This window comes from Penaeus japonicus, unplaced genomic scaffold (assembly GCF_977035675.1).
Source record: "Penaeus japonicus unplaced genomic scaffold, GWHDUDI00000001_assembly GWHDUDI00000007, whole genome shotgun sequence".
Taxonomy (NCBI): Eukaryota; Metazoa; Arthropoda; class Malacostraca; order Decapoda; family Penaeidae; genus Penaeus; species Penaeus japonicus.
The window spans coordinates 38,360,231-38,377,730 of NW_028234409.1; the positions used below are offsets into that span (position 1 = coordinate 38,360,231).

Consider the following 17,500-nt stretch of genomic DNA (forward strand, 5'->3'; position numbering starts at 1 on the left):
TCTAATTCTTGTAGTGTACAATATGCATTGCATACATTTATAGGAAAGAATAAAGTCTTTCATGTTTTTCTAATACATACATATATATCTCCCAATTTTAACACCCATTGGAATATAGGATGACCAGCAGCTTTACTTGGTGATGGAATTCCACCCAGGTGGAGACTTACTGTCTCTGCTGGATCGCTATGATGGCACATTCTCTGAGGACATGGCACGCTTTTATCTGGCAGAGATTACCTTGGCTATACATGACTTACATTCCATGGGTTATGTGCACAGGTACGTTACTGTTGAGACATTTGTACCACTCTAATTTTTTATATAATTTGTAGTATTGGTGTTGATGTCTTTTATTCATCATGTTTATAAATAATTTGGTATTTTGCTAACATTTCTGAAATTTTCTGACATCCAGGGATATAAAGCCTGACAACATACTGATAGATAGATGTGGTCATGTCAAGTTAGCAGACTTTGGTTCGGCAGCAAAACTCACGTCTTCAGGTGTTGTCAGAAGTAAAATGCCTGTTGGGACTCCTGACTATATAGCTCCAGAGGTCCTGCAGTCTCTTAATGAGAAAGCCTCTGGTGTCTCCTATGGGGTAATGCCAAATCAAAAAATTATGTACTGATATATATCATTTTTTCATGTTATGTAAACTGAGAATGTCTTCAGCAAACTATGCTTTCTGTTGATCTTATAATTGAATCAAACATTTTTACTTATCTTTTCATATAGTATTTTTCTTTCTTTGCTCCATATTTTGTTTGCATTGTATGTACTTTTGTTGACATATTCTGTTTTTTCTTCTATGATTGACAGGTGGAATGTGATTTGTGGTCCCTTGGAATAATGGCCTATGAAATGTGCTTTGGTGATACACCCTTCAAGGGGGAGAAAGTGGTTGATACGTACAGTAACATCATGAACCATAAGGTAAGTGAGAGTTTCTTGTCTTGATTATGAGAAAAAAGTTCTTGGTTTACATTGTGGAAGTAAGCACAGAATAGATAGATGTGAAATTACAATTTGCAGAAATATTGTAATAATTCTTTTCCCCCCACCCACCCACCTGCTTCTGTTTCAATTATCATGATTTTAATGCTGCCAGTGCAACATATTATAGCTACAGAATATAAAATGGAGGGAGAGAGAGAAAAAACAAAAATCTATAGTCATATGAGATGCTGTTCACATTGTAATACTATTTTCCCCTTCAGAAAAAACTAAAATTTGATGATGAAGATAATGTAGTCAGTGAGGGAGCGAAGGACCTTATCCGTGGCTTACTTGAGGAGGCCAATCATCGACTGAATCATTCGGCAATTGTCCAGCACAAGTTCTTTCTTTTGGTGAACTGGAATGATCTGCAGAACTGTATGTATCATCTTAAAACAATGTTTGCAGAGAAAGAAAGATACTTTGGTATTTATTTATTTGTTTATTTAATTATGAAGCAAAGGGGATGAAAAGTACGTTGATTGTGCCTAAAAGTATGGAGAAAAGTGAAGGATTAATGTTTTAACTTGTGCTAAGAAAAGGACAGTTGTGTTTAAATATGGATTTGCATTAGAAATTGACTGTTTAACATGAATTACTGATGCTTAAAATTAGATTTGGGACAACATAAAGTTAGTGACAGGGCTTGACTTTTATCTTTCTATTATTACTGTGATGTATAAAAGACATTTTTCTTCTGTGCAGTTGTTTGTGCAAATTTCAGATTACTAAATATTCATAACTAAATCAAATTTCTTGATTTTTCACTGCTCTTGGAACAATACATTCCAGTTCATCTGATATGCAACTGCACATATTTGTTTGTCTGTTTAGTCTAGTGTTTGGTATTTGTTGATGATAATGTCATTCAAAGTTTTTTTTTTCTCCTTTCAATGTTAGTAAATGTTACTTTTGATTTTACTTCTTTTGTATATGCCGGAGATGCAAATTCTTTCTATCTTACAAAGAACAAGTCCATCTTTTGCACTGAAATTAGACATCACAGCTCATCCAACTCGTGAACTTATGGAAACAGATATGCAAAACCAATGGTGATGATGATGTTATATGAGATAAATTTCGAAAGAATTGTAACGATTGATTATGTTCCAGGTCCCCCACCTTTTGTCCCCATTGTGAACAGTGTGGACGACACAAGCAACTTTGAGGAATTTGAGAATGAGAGGAGGCTGCCCAACGTTGACGCCTTTCGCACTCGACAGGGCTTCTCAGGCCGTAATTTACCCTTTGTGGGTTTCACCTACAATAGGGGAAAGACCAATGGGGAAGGGTAAGAGGAAATTGTGTCTCTTTAGGCCTGTGATTTAAATTTCACTTCCTGCAAAAGAGTGTGGATATATCTTGTATGTAATTGTTTCATTAATATTTTAGTTGATATCTTTTTCAAGGCATGGTATTATTTGTGAAAGAGCGTGGCTAAGCTTCTGTTTTGAATACGATTACTGTATTAGTATTTTTGGTTTATAACATTTTTTGGAATTAGTATTTAGGTATGGTAAATATTATGGGATATAATTATATCTAGTGATGTAAATAGGAAGCATTAGGAATAGAGTTATGGTTCATACAATTCTTTGATTAAAGATTACAATAGGTAGTATCATGTGGATTTTATGGTTAATGACAAAAGCAGATGTTACAGTGGACATCAAATCCTCTCAGTGGGGTTGCATTTTATATTTATAATTGTTTCTTTATCTTCTTCTCAACTCAAGCCTACATCCTCAATTGATGCTTTTAGGAACTCCTGTAGGAAGCACAAAGGTCTTTGTTAACTGTCATTTTAGATACATGTGCTGTCCAATGGGAGTTAATTAGTATATTTAGTAAACCTACCTGACCTCACTATCACATTCCTTGAATTTTTTGGAAAAAATAATTTTGTTTCTATTACTATTGATGTATAATAGGGGTAATTAAAATAGACAAAATTCAAGGTATGAAGTAAAAGGGTAGGGTCAGGAGGCCCTTATAAGTGGTGACTATACAAAAAGAAAAAAGAAAGAAAAATCAAAGAAAATCATGGGTACATGCACTCCAAGCATCATTTTATCAAGTTGTGAGTTATGAGCAATAGAGAGCAGAATTTCTTGTGGGTAAACAAGTGCACTTGAATGTGATCTGAATGTTTACAACTGATTTTTCTTCATTCTGTGTCGGTGCAGGAATAATTTTGATAATTTAATTCAGAAAGATTTTTTGGTGATACAACACACAGGGAACCATGTCATTGCAGCAGTCATACATTTCCTTGCTCTCCAGATCCAGTCCTGCTCCTGGGGTTAGAACGACTTCCATCGGTTCGTCGATTGTCAATGTCTCGCTCCTCGATGAAACCTTTAGGGAATCGTCACAGCGTGATGAACAAGTGAAGGCCCTAAAGAAGGAAAATCATGAGCTAAAACTGCAGGTGAGTCTCTGAAGTCATTATATTTTGCATATCTTTTGGCTCTGTACATCTTAAAATTGCCATTCAGGATGATGTTACTGACAACAGTGAATATACTGATTTTTGTAATATCCTCATATTTCCCTCAGGCTCTGTAGTAAAATAAAAATAGGAGAATTATTTAAATTTCTCATTTTATACTTACAGGTTGAGAATCTGAGAGATAAGGAACATGGCAGGGAGGTCCAAGCTAGAGACAGGAAATTAAAGGAGGCTGAGTGCAGGATTGAATATTTGGAAAAGGAGAGACAGCGCTTGGAGGAGGAAAATGTCCGCTGTGAGAGAGCGGCGGCAGTAAGCATTTTCTTTTTTTTTCTTTTCTTTTTTTAAGTTGACAATGTAATTGTCTTTAGAAACTAATCTTTTCTCATCCTTGCATGTTATTTTCTGTTCCTTATTTTGCAATATGAAAATTTTCTCTGCTCATCAAATGACATTTAGACATTTTTCCCTTTTGTGGCAGACGTACAAGAGAGACCTTGCCCTAGAGAGGTCAAACCGTGTACAGACTGAGACTCAGACAATTGAACTCGTGAGAGGAATGAAGAACAAGTGGAAGCAGGAGGAAGCCAAGAAGCTAGAGGCTTTATCTAGCAAGATTGCAGTAAGATTCCTTGATATGTTTGAATACATTTTTTTTCTTTTTTTTTCCATATTTTCTCTCTCTATTCATAAAAGGTATATGTAAATCAGAAATCATCCAGCTATTCTGATCCAGTCACTGTGATTTTGGTACTCTGTATATCTGGATATGTGATTGATTTGTGAGTAATGTGCAATTCCATCTTTCAGGCATATGAGGAAGAAATAGCTTTCCAGCAGTCCCAGCACAAGGAAATAGTGAATGCACTGGCTGAGAGGGAGAAGGAGTTCAAAGTATTTGCAGCTGAGACCCAGAAGTTGAAGAAGCAGCTCCATGCAAAGGTGCAGTGCATGGCAACTGATTCATGATGTTATATTGTTTTTTGGGCTTCAGAAATTTTATGACTTCATTTACATTCTTACTGTGGCAGTGTCTTATTAATGAAGACTTTTTATCATTTTAAAAAGAGTTGCCATCTATTATAAAAGTTTGCATATTCAGTTCAAATTATAGGATTTTTGCTTAGTAATTTGATTTTTTTATGATGACATATACCAGATTCCAGGGTATTGCTAAATGGTTGTGTTGCCTAGTTTGTCCTTCTGTAAGAGATATACACTGTGTTTTTAACTAATTGCAGGAGAAGATGGAAATTTCCTTCCAAAAAGAGAAGGCTGAGATGGTGTGCGATGGAGACTGTTCCCCAGCCCAAGAGGCTAAGCAAAAGCTAGAGGAACTCATCCAAAAGCTGGAGAAGGAGACAGAAAAGAGAGAGAAGATTGCCACAAAATTGGAGGCAGAGGCATCGCTCAGGAATGAATTGGAGAAGGAGCTCCACCAGAAGGCTCATGTGGAGGATGAGAGCAAGCTGATGGAGAACCAGCTGGAGGAACTTAACCAGAAACTATCAGAGACTGAGAGGGCCTTGGAGGCAGCTGAGAAAAGGATGAAGCACGTTGAACAGCAGGTGAGTACTTCATGTCATGAGTTACCTTGATGTGTAGACTAGCTTTCACTTTAAATCCTGGATACTTCATCTAGGTTATTATACACAATTGATTATGCTATTTAAATTTCTGTAACTTTGTAATATCTATTCCACTTTTCTTGATATGGTCTTTAGGGCAGTTCTACGGTGCCAATAGCTGTACTGCATTAGTTCACAGTATCATTATATCTGAACTATAGATACAAGTATTCATTACTAACCAATATTCTTGAGTGCCATTAAAAGTCAGTGATGACCAGAGCCAAGAAGACATTGTATATAAAGATACAGTTAAACCTAGATAGAAGAAAAAAAAAAAGGAAATACAAATTCTTTGATGATACTATTAAAATCAATTGATGCTCATATTTGTTATTCTTTTTGGCAGTAATTTTTTCCATATCTAAACTTAGCATACAAATTAACAATTTCACTAGCTTTTACAAATTACAAATTCCTCTTCCATACAGAATCATGCTGCAAAGAAGCAGCGAATTGATGAACTGGAATGCCAGCTCACTCAAGAAAAGAAGGAATGTTCAATTCTGCGGAACCAGTTGCAGGTAAATATATTTTATGAGGATTATAAATATAGATAGATAAATGTCACAATTGCTTCTTAACATTAACAGCTGTATCCCTAGTAATTTTCGCTCTATGGTCTGAGTCATTATCTTAGCATTTTCGCATCCTGAGTCATGTTGTTTTCTCATTGCTGTACACATTTTACAAAATATTATTGGAACAATTGCCATGTCCTTTGTCTAGGGGATGGTTGATGAAGGCAAGTGTACAAAAATTAAATGTATAACAGCATCGTCATTGTCCTATGCTTCTTACGACAGTTGTACTGGTATGATCAGTATGCCAATGGCAAAGGTTTAAGGATATGGCCATATAGTACTTGCTTTATATTTCCCATGGAAATACACTGTTATTAGTTCCAAAGAGATTAAGGGGAATTTTTCTTTATATTGACAGCTAACATGAATTATTTAATTTAAGTGGCTAATGCTTTTTCACACTTTACTAACTGGCTCCCATACTTTGTGATATGAAGGAATTAACAGGACGCCTGAATGAATCACGAGCTAGTTACGAGAGCCTGGACTCCACTCGTAGCCTGAGGGAAGAGGAGCAGGAGGCAAAGATTAAGGAATTGGAGCAAGAGCTGAAATTTGCAACTTCAGGGAAATTAGACCTTCAGAACCAACTTGCAGTTGTTAGGGCCAGGGAAGGTATGTGTGGAGAAATTGATTTTAGACTGATTCACATCACTTTTGATTGAGAATATAGTAGATTCTGCAAGTTTTATATTAATAAATAATAACCCGTAGGAGAGCACAAGAGCAAGATATCAGAACTTGAGCTGCTGCTCTCTAAGCTTGACGACACTGTGCGTAGTTTGGAAAACAAAAAATCATCCACGGAAGCTTGTGAGGAAACATTCCAGGCCAAACTGCAGCTTTTTGAGACTCAGCTGGAGTCGGCTAAGGCTGCTAGTGAACAAGACAAGGAAAAGTGCAAGAAGCTGTCTGAAGATCTGAGAGTGGTAAGGGATGATACTGTGATATGATGGCCGCTTTTTGATATGAAAATTAGCATGAAGAAATTTATTGAGCTTGCTAGCTATTTATGTTTTTTTTTTTAGAGTTAAAGAAGTAAAGACATAGGAGTTTATTTTTTATAAAGTAAGATTAATATAACTTGGAATTATATTATGAAGGAAAATAATGAGTGCAGACTATCTTCTTGATGTGAAGCATTAATCAGTAACATTTACTTATATTTAATGATATTAACAAGATTAACAAAATGTATAACCACTGAGAAAGATATACTTGCATTCCTTCAGGCAAAGGCTGAACTGTCAGACTGCAAATTGGACCTGCGTGTAGCCCAGAGAGATGCCAAGTCATCGCAAGACACAATCTCATACTTGAGGGAGCGAAGCCGAGAACAGCGCACGCAGCTTGAGGAGAAAGAGGTTAGATCTTACAGATTCGCAGCATAACCTTCAATACATTTAGTAACAGATTGTCATCATCTTCATCATCACTGTTGTTATTATCATATTATTACTGTTATTGTTGTTATTTATTGATATATTGATACTAATTAATTATTTAACCAACTGATTAATTTTATGTTCAAAGAAATTTGCATTGATTTTCTATCACATGTGCAGACCTGCTCTAATGGTTGTTTGCATCCCCACAGACAGCCATAAAGAAAGTTAAAGAGCTGGAAGAAGAACTCCGCAAGAACATGGAAAAGCAGGAAGCAGAGATCCAGAAGCAGGAGGCTGAGTTTGAGAAAGAGAGGGCAGCTCACAAGGTAATCAATCAGGACAGTAATTTATTTGAGATAGAGTATATGTATTTTGTTCTTATGGTGACTTTAATTCTCATGTGGAAGGACATACATGTGATGGATAATGTAGTGCAGCATTTTGATATCCACTTTTGAGTTTGGTTATCTTGGTTTATGAATATAAACATTTGATACAATTCATTTAGTGTTTAGTTTTGTACCTCCTTCACTGGAGCTAAATAAAAAGCTATCATCTGTCAGGACATCAGATAATTCTGATTAAACTGTTTCATGTTCAACCCATTCATGCCTAGGCTTGTATTTGCATAATGCCATTCCCACCAGCTTGATGATAAGTGTGTGATTTTTCCTGGTGTGATGCTGCACTCTGCCTCTATTTTCACCTGCTTCAATGGGGTGATAATAGGAGGTTTTTGTATTTGCTTGTATTATTTTCACAAGTGAATAAAAATATGTCTATACAAATGGAACTCCTATGATTATGTACATATGTAATGATGTAAAACATATGTTCCTGTGGAACACAATATTCACATGACGTGATATTATGTATCCTGGTGCGAATGGGTTAACGAAAATGGTACTTGGCACTTGAGAAAAATTTTTGCAGATTAGCTGAGGTAAGAGTAGCTTTTTTCATTGTTATAATCCATTATTTTCCAGAAATCAGTTGCCGCCCTGGAAGAAAGGATCAAGAATCTTCAGGAGATCAACAAGGGGTCCGAGGAGTTGCAGAAGAAATTGCGAGATGCCTACCAACAAGCGGACAGTCTCAAGGTACCATTGGATTTATTTAGATTTATTCAGTTTTGATTCTTATATTAATCTAGTTTTTTATACCAAGCTGGATTCTGTAGTGATATTTTATTTGTTATTTTTTTTGCATTATTGTTATTATTTTTATTATTCTTATTTCTTTTTTTTTTTTTTTCTTTTTTGAGTAGAAAGATAAGGTTGACAACTGCATTTCGCTGACTACTATTGTTAGTTTATTTGTAGTTTATGTTTGAGTAGATGGTTAGAGAAAGTAGAGTGGGATAAGGGTATATTAGTTCTGATTTTATTTATCATTGAGCACGTTTTTTGAATAGTATTGTCTTGATAAGTATTCATAGTAATTCAATTTGAATTTATCAATCAGTACTTTAATTTCTTTTTTCCTCCTCTTTCTTCCACTTTTTATTCCTAAAATTTTATCTGTAATTTATGCATCAACACTAGTGGCAAATGTAGAGAGTATGCACAATACACACTGCTGTTATTTCCAGCTTGAGAAACGTGGACTGGAAAGTCAGATCAAGATGGTTGAATCTGCGCGAGAGGAAATCAAACAAGAAAAGCAGAACATGAGAAGTGAAGCTGATGACTTGAGAAAGAAGCTTCAGGACTCAGAGGCAGTGAGTAATGGAGAGAGAGAATGTAATCAATAATGTCATTAGGCATATTTCTTACAAGGCATCTTTGTAAATAAAGCTTAATAGCAAACTTAGTAAGGAATGAAAATATCTGTATTGACTGTAATGGGAATAAAAGATATTGCTATTATTAAGGTAATATCTTGTTTACAGCTCCATATATTACCTGGGTCAGAGCTATTAGTATCTAAAATGTTCCATGCTGTTGCAATAATGCTTGTGAACTTGCTTGTTGCAGACAATAACTCAGCTAAAGGAACTGTGCTCCATGCAAGATGAAGAACTGACAGTGATGGAGTCCCTTTCTGAACAAATCAAAACACACCAGGAGGAGAAGTAAGGATGTTTATACTCAATTGTTTATGATGAAAGCTATAGATCACTTTCAGACTGCATTGGTCATGCTGAATTTTAGTGATGGAAGTATATTGCATAACATTTTGTATTAAGATTGCTGAATATTTTTTTTTTTTTTTTTTTGTCAATGAAAACAGTGAAAGTAGATAGTACAACATTTTACACTTAGAAGTTGCCGTGTCAGGAAAAGTAAGATATTTATCAATACAATATCTCCATTCTAGATATGGAAGATTATCTTTCATATTTGATATGAAGTTGTTCTGTGTCTTGTCTCTTGGCAATGCCTGTAAATTTTATTGTAATTATAAGACTAATGGATGTTTTTGCAGCCTCTAGCCAGTAAACCTAAAAACTTGTCATCTAACAGGGACAAACTCCAGGAAAACATTGAGAAACTCCAGACTGATCTGAGGACAGCACGGTCATCTGTCAATGAAGAGAAGTCCCTGAAGCTTTTCCAGGAGAGGAAGGTGAAGGACTTGGAGAGCCAGCTCAATTGCAGAGATGAGGAGAGTGACCAGCAGGTTGCACGACTCAACGAGCAGCTGCAGGAGTCTAACAAGTCCAGCTTAGAACTACATGAACAGGTATGGGCTGTCTTGCATCCATGATGTTTTTATTTTATTTTATTATTAACATTATGATATGCTTTTTTGGTTTGTTTGTTTTGATTTTGACTTGCCCTGGAGCCTTGATACTCATGCTCATAACTCTTTGTATAGGGAGATGCAGGCATTAGTTGAACTGAATTGTCAGTCAAAATTTCACACTAAAATGCATGGAAATATGAATAAAGCAAGATGAACATTTAATTATTTGTTAAAAAATAAGAAAAGAAAAGGTAACAATATTTTGACATTTTAAGATTGAGGGCCTGGAAAAGGAACTCAAAGAGGCAACTCTCCTGGTTCGCAACATGGAACGAGAGTTCACATCCCTCCAAGGCCAGCGTGACTTAATGCAACATGAGATTGATGGCCACATTCATCACATCCACACACTAAAGGAGTCCAATTTCAAACTGACAGAAGCGCTGGAGACAGCAGTGTCCAAGGGAGAGGTCTTCAAACAAAAGTATGTTATTTTGAATATTGATCAATATTTTCACTATCATTTCATTACAGCTGAGTAGTACTTAAGTTATAAAGAATTTTTGGAGCAAAAGTATGTTTTATTTGTATTTATGCTGAATAGTATTTGAAATGTTTTAAGATATACTGCTTCATGTTGCAGTGTGACAATTTTACATTTTTCAAAGGGATAAAGATACAGAGACAAAAACCATCTGATTTTTGTTTATTGTTTTTAAAGTAATAGTTAAAGGATATCCAGAAATATTCAGTCATTCCTCCATTATTTAACATTTAGATTAACCCATTCATGCTGGGACGTATTTTTGCCTACTCCCGCTAACGCTTCATGCCGGGGTGTTTTCTCACTTCGTACGGCCTTGCTGATCCTCTTAGAGTGTTTTTCACCCACCCTATTCTTATGGTTTTCATGAATGTGTCTACAATGTAAAGGCACATAAAAATATTGCCATGTTCAGATGAGTTATTTTAGTCAAAAAAACTGTTACAGTAATGCCTTTTTAGTTTTATTTTATTGAACTTTGCCTATATTCTTCACTTCTATGTGAAAATATCAAAGGAAGGTGGAAGCAATTTCTTAGTGGGGCATCAAAAAACATGTTTTATACTTTATGTGAATAATCACACGTACATATGAGTATGTACGTGTACCTCGTGATGTGACATGACATGATATCAAGGGTAATCAAATTAGAAGTTGTATTGCATTAGTAATTTTTTACTTTATTTTATTTCTTGATTTTACAATAGTTTTTTGACTCAGATCTTTTTATTCAACCGATCAAGAAGCAGAAATTACCATGATGTCATCAATATCATGTAGTTTTCTGTGACATCATTTTTTTTTTAACATTATATCTTATTTTATGACATTCAAACACCTAAACTAAAATAACGGAGTCTAAGAAATTATGTAAAACGTTTATATTTGAGAACAATCTAGCGATCTATTGCTGACGTTTCAGCATGTCACATTGCCCTGCCCGGGACTTGGCCAGAAAATGCACCATGCCTTAGGGCGCCACCCAGGTCCGGGGATATTTTTTGACCCCGTGATAGCACATCAACCGGCACGAATGGGTTAAGAGTATGATAGAGTTGGGAGAAAATATAAAATATAAAGACAATTGAAAGTAACAAATATTTTTTTTGGGGGAAGAGTGACCTTAGTGAGAGACCTAACTCAGAGGATAACAGAAAACGGTAGAAATAGTATAGGAGACTAATCATAATAAGTTTTATATTTTTACATAATGTTTCATAAAGAAATATTAAAAGTATTGACAGTAGGGTGCATCGGTACTTCCCATGGTATAAGCGAATCACACTCTTTGCAATAGTAATGAAAGTCAAGTGCTACGTATCATATACAACCTATATATAGTATCTGGAGGAAAGAAAATTTAATCTAAGAGAACTCAGCCATGAAGCAGTATGTGTTTCCTTAGATATGTCATGAGCACTGTGAGGACGCAGCATATGTGTCCTCATGTTCTAGAGGTTAAGTCTTTTATCTCAGACAAATATACAAAGTTAGACTGGTTAGTACAGTGCCCACCCTATGTGATGAGGGATTAATCAGAAATCTAGGATAGAAGAACCTTGGTACTTAGGTCCTGATTATTTGTCTTTATCATTTTAGATATTCATGAGTAAGTAAGAAAAATGGGAAGAAGAACTAAACAAAAAATGGGGGGCTTCTTCATAGATTGAAATTAATGTATTTTGACTGTGGAAGTATGTAAAAAAAAAAATTGTGTTTATGCAGCTACTGAAACCTACCCCACCATTTCTAGGATTGAAGAAGTAGAACGCTTGCTATCAGATCAGCAAGTAATGTTTGAGGATGAAAAAATCAAAATGAAGAGCACCATCGAGCAGCAGACCAAGCTGATTGACTTCTTACAGGCAAAGACTGACAACTCTAAGAAGAAGAAGGTTAGTTGCAGAATTCCTTACTTATATGCAGGTCAACAAAAATGCATTCTTTCTGTGATTCTAATTTTTAAAAAATCATGTTAAATTGAAATTGATTATTGGATTACTGAGGATTATTACTGAGTAGCAGAAGTGAGCAAAACTTGATTCTCTGTCATTATCAAAAAAATGATGAATGCTACTTAGGTTTGTTCTATAAGTTGTATATTAGAATGATGATATCATCCATATCCTACTTAGGTCTTACATTTTGTTTTTTTTATTTGTGAATTATATTTTATTTTATTAATGAATGATAGAAAAAAGCTGTTGAATAGAAAGAACAAATCTATGCAATGTAACTTACCTTCATTGTGATCTGAGTGTCTATGCTTTCGTCAAGTTCTCAAGAAATTTTTAGAAAGGATGGCCTTGAGCTGTTATTATAAAATGTCTTGTTTTTTATAGAATTTCAAGGAAAAGTTGTTTGGAGGGAAAGACAAGGAGAACACTGGCTTCAGCATGCCACACCAATACAGAGAACTGGAGGACCTGTTGGCTCGAGAGCGAATGAATGGCAAGCAGATCCAAGACCAGTTGATCAAAGCCCGGGCTGAGATTGTGGCATTAAGAGCTAATGGTCAGTGAAATGGGACTATTTCTTGAAATCCATCACGTTATTCTCTAGGTTTCATTAGCTAGTCTTGTGACATCAATAAATATACTGATTTTGATTGTTGTTATCTGTGTATCTTAAAACTTGTGATTATTTTATTTTATGACTATGGAGCCCTTATTGTACTCATTTTTCATTATTAACTTATAATCCTTATCATAGCTGTTTCATCATAATTGTTTGATCACTGTGTTAAAACTAATATATGAGCCTTATTTTATTCTGCTGTCCAATTGCAGGTGGCACACTGGACAACAAGAGTGTAATGGGTACTCCTCGACCCCCTAGAACCCCCATGGTCTCGCGCACCCCCCTCCAGATAAAGACCCCCCAAAACAAGAGAGCCTTGGAACACATTGTAGACTCCCCCAACATGCAGGAAAGCAGCTCCAAGCAAAGGATGCGGCACAACATTCCCCATAGGTTGGTATGGGTTAAGGGTTGTGCTTGAGATTGGAAGCCTCAGTTCTATTGGATATGTGTGTATGTGGTTTTCTTTTATCTCTTTTTTTCAGATAAAGGTTATGTGTTTTTTTTTATTAGTTTAGACTGTTGTTTGCTATGACATTTTCATTCAGTTTAATTTGATTACATGTTTTCCTATTGATTTAGACTTGTAAATGTTTTTTTTTTTCTCATGTTTTTCAGAGAGATAATAAGAATACATTCTGAATTATTAATTTGATGAGCCTAGTTTTGCTTTACTGCCTTATCTTAGTTATTTAAACTATTTATCTAATTTGTTTAAACTATGTATGGGCTCTGATTTCATGTACTGTTGCAGGTGGCAATCTGGCCTTCAGATGAGAGCAATACGGTGTGCAGGTTGCCTGGACAGCATCCCCTTTGCTCGAAATGCTTCCAAGTGCCAAGAGTGTGGAATAATTGCACATAATAAGGTAAAAACAAGAGTTTTGATAGTAGTTGTACACATGAACCGTCCACTTTGTTTTCTTTTTTTTCTCTCTTTCTTTTTTCTACACATAGATAGTTCCATAAGTGCTCATCATCAAGGGGCCAATAACTTTTACTTGAGCTCTCATGTTTAATTTAAAAAACATATATATATATATATTACTGGTTTTATTGTTATTAACCCACTTACGACGGGGGCATTCCAGCCTTGAATGTCCCAATGCCGGGGCGTTCGAATTATTAGGCCTAAATCAATTGAATGGCTGGCACAATACTGTGCCGCCCGGCCACTGGACTTTTGAATGCGCGGTACACATGCTGTACCACCCGTCCTGTGTGGGTTAACTTATAATCCTTATCATAGCTGTTTCATCATAATTGTTTTATCACTGTGTTAAAACTAATATATGAGCCTTATTTTATTCTGCTGTCCAATTGCAGGTGGCACACTGGACAACAAGAGTGTAATGGGTACTCCTCGACCCCCTAGAACCCCCATGGTCTCGCGCACCCCCCTCCAGATAAAGACCCCCCAAAACAAGAGAGCCTTGGAACACATTGTAGACTCCCCCAACATGCAGGAAAGCAGCTCCAAGCAAAGGATGCGGCACAACATTCCCCATAGGTTGGTATGGGTTAAGGGTTGTGCTTGAGATTGGAAGCCTCAGTTCTATTGGATATGTGTGTATGTGGTTTTCTTTTATCTCTTTTTCAGATAAAGGTTATGTTTTTTTTTTTATTAGTTTAGACTGTTGTTTGCTATGACTTTTTCATTCAGTTTAATTTGATTACATGTATTTCTATTGATTTAGACTTGTAAATGTTTTTTTTTTTCTCATGTTTTTCAGAGAGATAATAATAATACATTCTGAATTATTAATTTGATGAGCCTAGTTTTGCTTTACTGCCTTATCTTAGTTATTTAAACTATTTATCTAATTTGTTTAAACTATGTATGGGCTCTGATTTCATGTACTGTTGCAGGTGGCAATCTGGCCTTCAGATGAGAGCAATACGGTGTGCAGGTTGCCTGGACAGCATCCCCTTTGCTCGAAATGCTTCCAAGTGCCAAGAGTGTGGAATAATTGCACATAATAAGGTAAAAACAAGAGTTTTGATAGTAGTTGTACACATGAACCGTCCACTTTGTTTTCTTTTTTTTCTCTCTTTCTTTCTTTTTTCTACACATAGATAGTTCCATAAGTGCTCATCATCAAGGGGCCAATAACTTTTACTTGAGCTCACATGTTTAATTTAAAAAACATTTATATATATATTACTGGTTTTATTGTTATTAACATGATGATGATGATAACAGTAATAATGTTAATAATGATGATAACGATAATAGTATAGAGGTAACTTTTTCCTGAAACGTCAAGATGGGTAAACATGATGATCAGGTAAGCCTAGTAAGTAATTGAATGGAGAGGAAACACTTATGGTGAACACATATGTCAAAAGAAATAAGAAAAAAATAGGATAAAACACAGTGGACAGTGCAGATTCCTGTTGTTAATGGGTTAAGGTCTGGATGCAATTTTATAATCCAAGTTAGTAGAGGCTGGAATTGATGTTTGTGCCCACTGGTGATATTTTACCCCTTAAAGCCAAATGACATGACATTCATGTCATAGCTTGGCTGGGCTCCAGCTGGTTGATATGAATTTCTGGTCATGGCTTTGTTTAGTCTTCAGACCAGGTGATTAGGCATGAAGTGGCTGGTTTTAACCTCAGCATGTGTGTGTCTTTCATTTTGCTTTTTTCCTTTTTCTTTTTCTTTCTGTTTGCAATTCTTCCGTTGAGCAACAGGTTGAAGATGCACACCATATTCATCTCTTTTTTTTTTCTTTTTTTTTTTTTTTACTTTGGAATGAAAATAAAAGATGTTAATCCTGTACGCTGAAAAAAAAATAGCACTTTAACTCACTTTATATTACCTACCCTAAGGGTTAATCTAATGTATTGTTTGTATCATATGACACTTCCAATGCTTTTGTCAAAAGTGTGCTATTTTTTTCCATTATATATTTCTTTCTTATTACAGTGTTGTATGGAATTGCCATCAACTTGTGGTCTGCCTGTCCAGTTTGCAGAACATTATGCAAGAGGTTGGAGTTCTGATTCTCCAGTTAAATCCCATGGTTCTCAGTCTTCTCAGAAATGTGTGATTCAGGGACTGTTGAAGATGCCAAAGTGAGTGCCTTTTTAGTATGGTCTAACTCAGTATTTGATTGTCTCTTTTATTATTTTAATGGATTGGAATTTAATTACAGTGTTTGTGTATATCTTGTACGGGTCTTCAAATTTTGACTAGAAGTACCCAAAAAAACATTGGAATTCATAATGAATCCAGAGGAGGGTCCTGGTCCTATATCCCAAAATGATGAAACAGAATGTGCAAAGATAGATTGTAGTTTCCATGGACGAGTAACACTTCTAACCCAGTACTCTAACTTAACTCATTGCAGATGGTGATGTGTTTGCTCAGGATTGGCACTAATGCCACGTACATGGTACCCCAGATGGGTTTTATTTTAGAGTGAGGTAACTTCATGTGGCGTACGACATACTGTATCAATATTGTAGTTAACAAATTATAGGATAGGGTCCCTATCAGCTGTTTATTTTCTTTATATTCAGTGTGATAGAAGTGTTATGGTTTTATAGGAGGACAAAAAGCAACATTATTATTTCATATTCTTGTAATGCCATTATTAAATATGAAAAAAATAACCATTCACAATGAAGATAACATGTAGAGATAGGGAAGAGGAAGGACATCTGTATTTATAACCAAGTGTCATAGCACAAGGTAGCACAGGGGTATATTGTAGACATTGGGCATGGTTTGAGTCCCTTTTCTCTTCTCATTCTGCCTGCACGTCCTTTATTGCTGGTACTTTAGAGCAAGCAGTCGACATCCTGCCATGTGTCATCGCTCTCTGAAGATACTGCTTGCTAGAGACTGAATGGGTGCTATCCAAGTGTTTCTTTCCTGTTGGTACCTATGTAATATTGCCTCGGGGACGTCACACTGGTGTGTCGCCCCGTCATCAGGCATTTTGCCGTGTCACACGGGTGTGACACACCATCATCATTGGGTTAATGTTAAATATAGCACAACGCCCACCATCAGGCCTATAACTCATGTGTTATGTATGTCCTGACACCTGTCTGCAATGGCTTAGTACAGAAGGTCATACAGGACTACTTTGGTATTTTCTGGACTAACATTTAGTATTTAGGAAATAGGAATCATAATGCCTTATAAGTGTCATACACAAAAGGCAAGGGCATTTCCAGTGAGAAATAAGAAACATCTAGGAAAAGAATTAGATCTGGAATTAGGTGTGTGGTATTTATTTATTATGATAATATTTTGATTTGGCAAATAATGAATACTGTATAAATTAATTAAGGAGAAAATGTTAGGTACTAACAAAGAGCATCACAAATTGCTCTGAAGTATTTATAGATTTTATAGTTTATTTATAGTATCTATAGATTTTATACTGTAGCCTGATTTGAATTAGTCATTCCCTTAGGTGAGTCATCATCTGTATAATAATTTTTTTTTATTATTATTATTTTCTCATAGGTCTGGCAAAGCCTGCTGGGAGAGCCGCTTTGTCAGCCTGGAGCAAGAGGAGATCCTGATATACGACCATGAGCCCAGCAGTGGGATGCAACCTCGCTCCAAGATCAGCCTCTCGCGTCCTGGCTGCATCACCACTGTCATGTCTGC

General features: G+C 35.8%; 1 protein-coding gene across 1 annotated transcript in view; it reads left to right on the forward strand.

Moving 5' to 3' along the window:
- The window catches only part of sti (citron rho-interacting kinase sticky), a 29,297-nt gene that overhangs the window by 1,882 nt on the left and 9,915 nt on the right, over positions 1-17,500 (forward strand). The window contains exons 5-30 of the mRNA XM_043028059.2: positions 119-282; positions 419-605; positions 827-940; positions 1,225-1,381; positions 2,117-2,294; positions 3,287-3,434; positions 3,621-3,767; positions 3,937-4,077; positions 4,266-4,397; positions 4,697-5,023; positions 5,515-5,607; positions 6,105-6,282; positions 6,382-6,596; positions 6,900-7,031; positions 7,265-7,381; positions 8,042-8,155; positions 8,647-8,775; positions 9,032-9,129; positions 9,521-9,740; positions 10,019-10,227; positions 12,041-12,182; positions 12,630-12,801; positions 13,077-13,260; positions 13,622-13,736; positions 15,800-15,948; positions 17,354-17,500. The exon at positions 17,354-17,500 is cut by the window's right edge and continues 58 nt beyond it. Coding sequence (XP_042883993.2) covers positions 119-282; positions 419-605; positions 827-940; positions 1,225-1,381; positions 2,117-2,294; positions 3,287-3,434; positions 3,621-3,767; positions 3,937-4,077; positions 4,266-4,397; positions 4,697-5,023; positions 5,515-5,607; positions 6,105-6,282; positions 6,382-6,596; positions 6,900-7,031; positions 7,265-7,381; positions 8,042-8,155; positions 8,647-8,775; positions 9,032-9,129; positions 9,521-9,740; positions 10,019-10,227; positions 12,041-12,182; positions 12,630-12,801; positions 13,077-13,260; positions 13,622-13,736; positions 15,800-15,948; positions 17,354-17,500 — 4,109 coding nt within the window. The remainder of the gene's footprint in view (positions 1-118; positions 283-418; positions 606-826; positions 941-1,224; positions 1,382-2,116; positions 2,295-3,286; positions 3,435-3,620; positions 3,768-3,936; positions 4,078-4,265; positions 4,398-4,696; positions 5,024-5,514; positions 5,608-6,104; positions 6,283-6,381; positions 6,597-6,899; positions 7,032-7,264; positions 7,382-8,041; positions 8,156-8,646; positions 8,776-9,031; positions 9,130-9,520; positions 9,741-10,018; positions 10,228-12,040; positions 12,183-12,629; positions 12,802-13,076; positions 13,261-13,621; positions 13,737-15,799; positions 15,949-17,353) is intronic.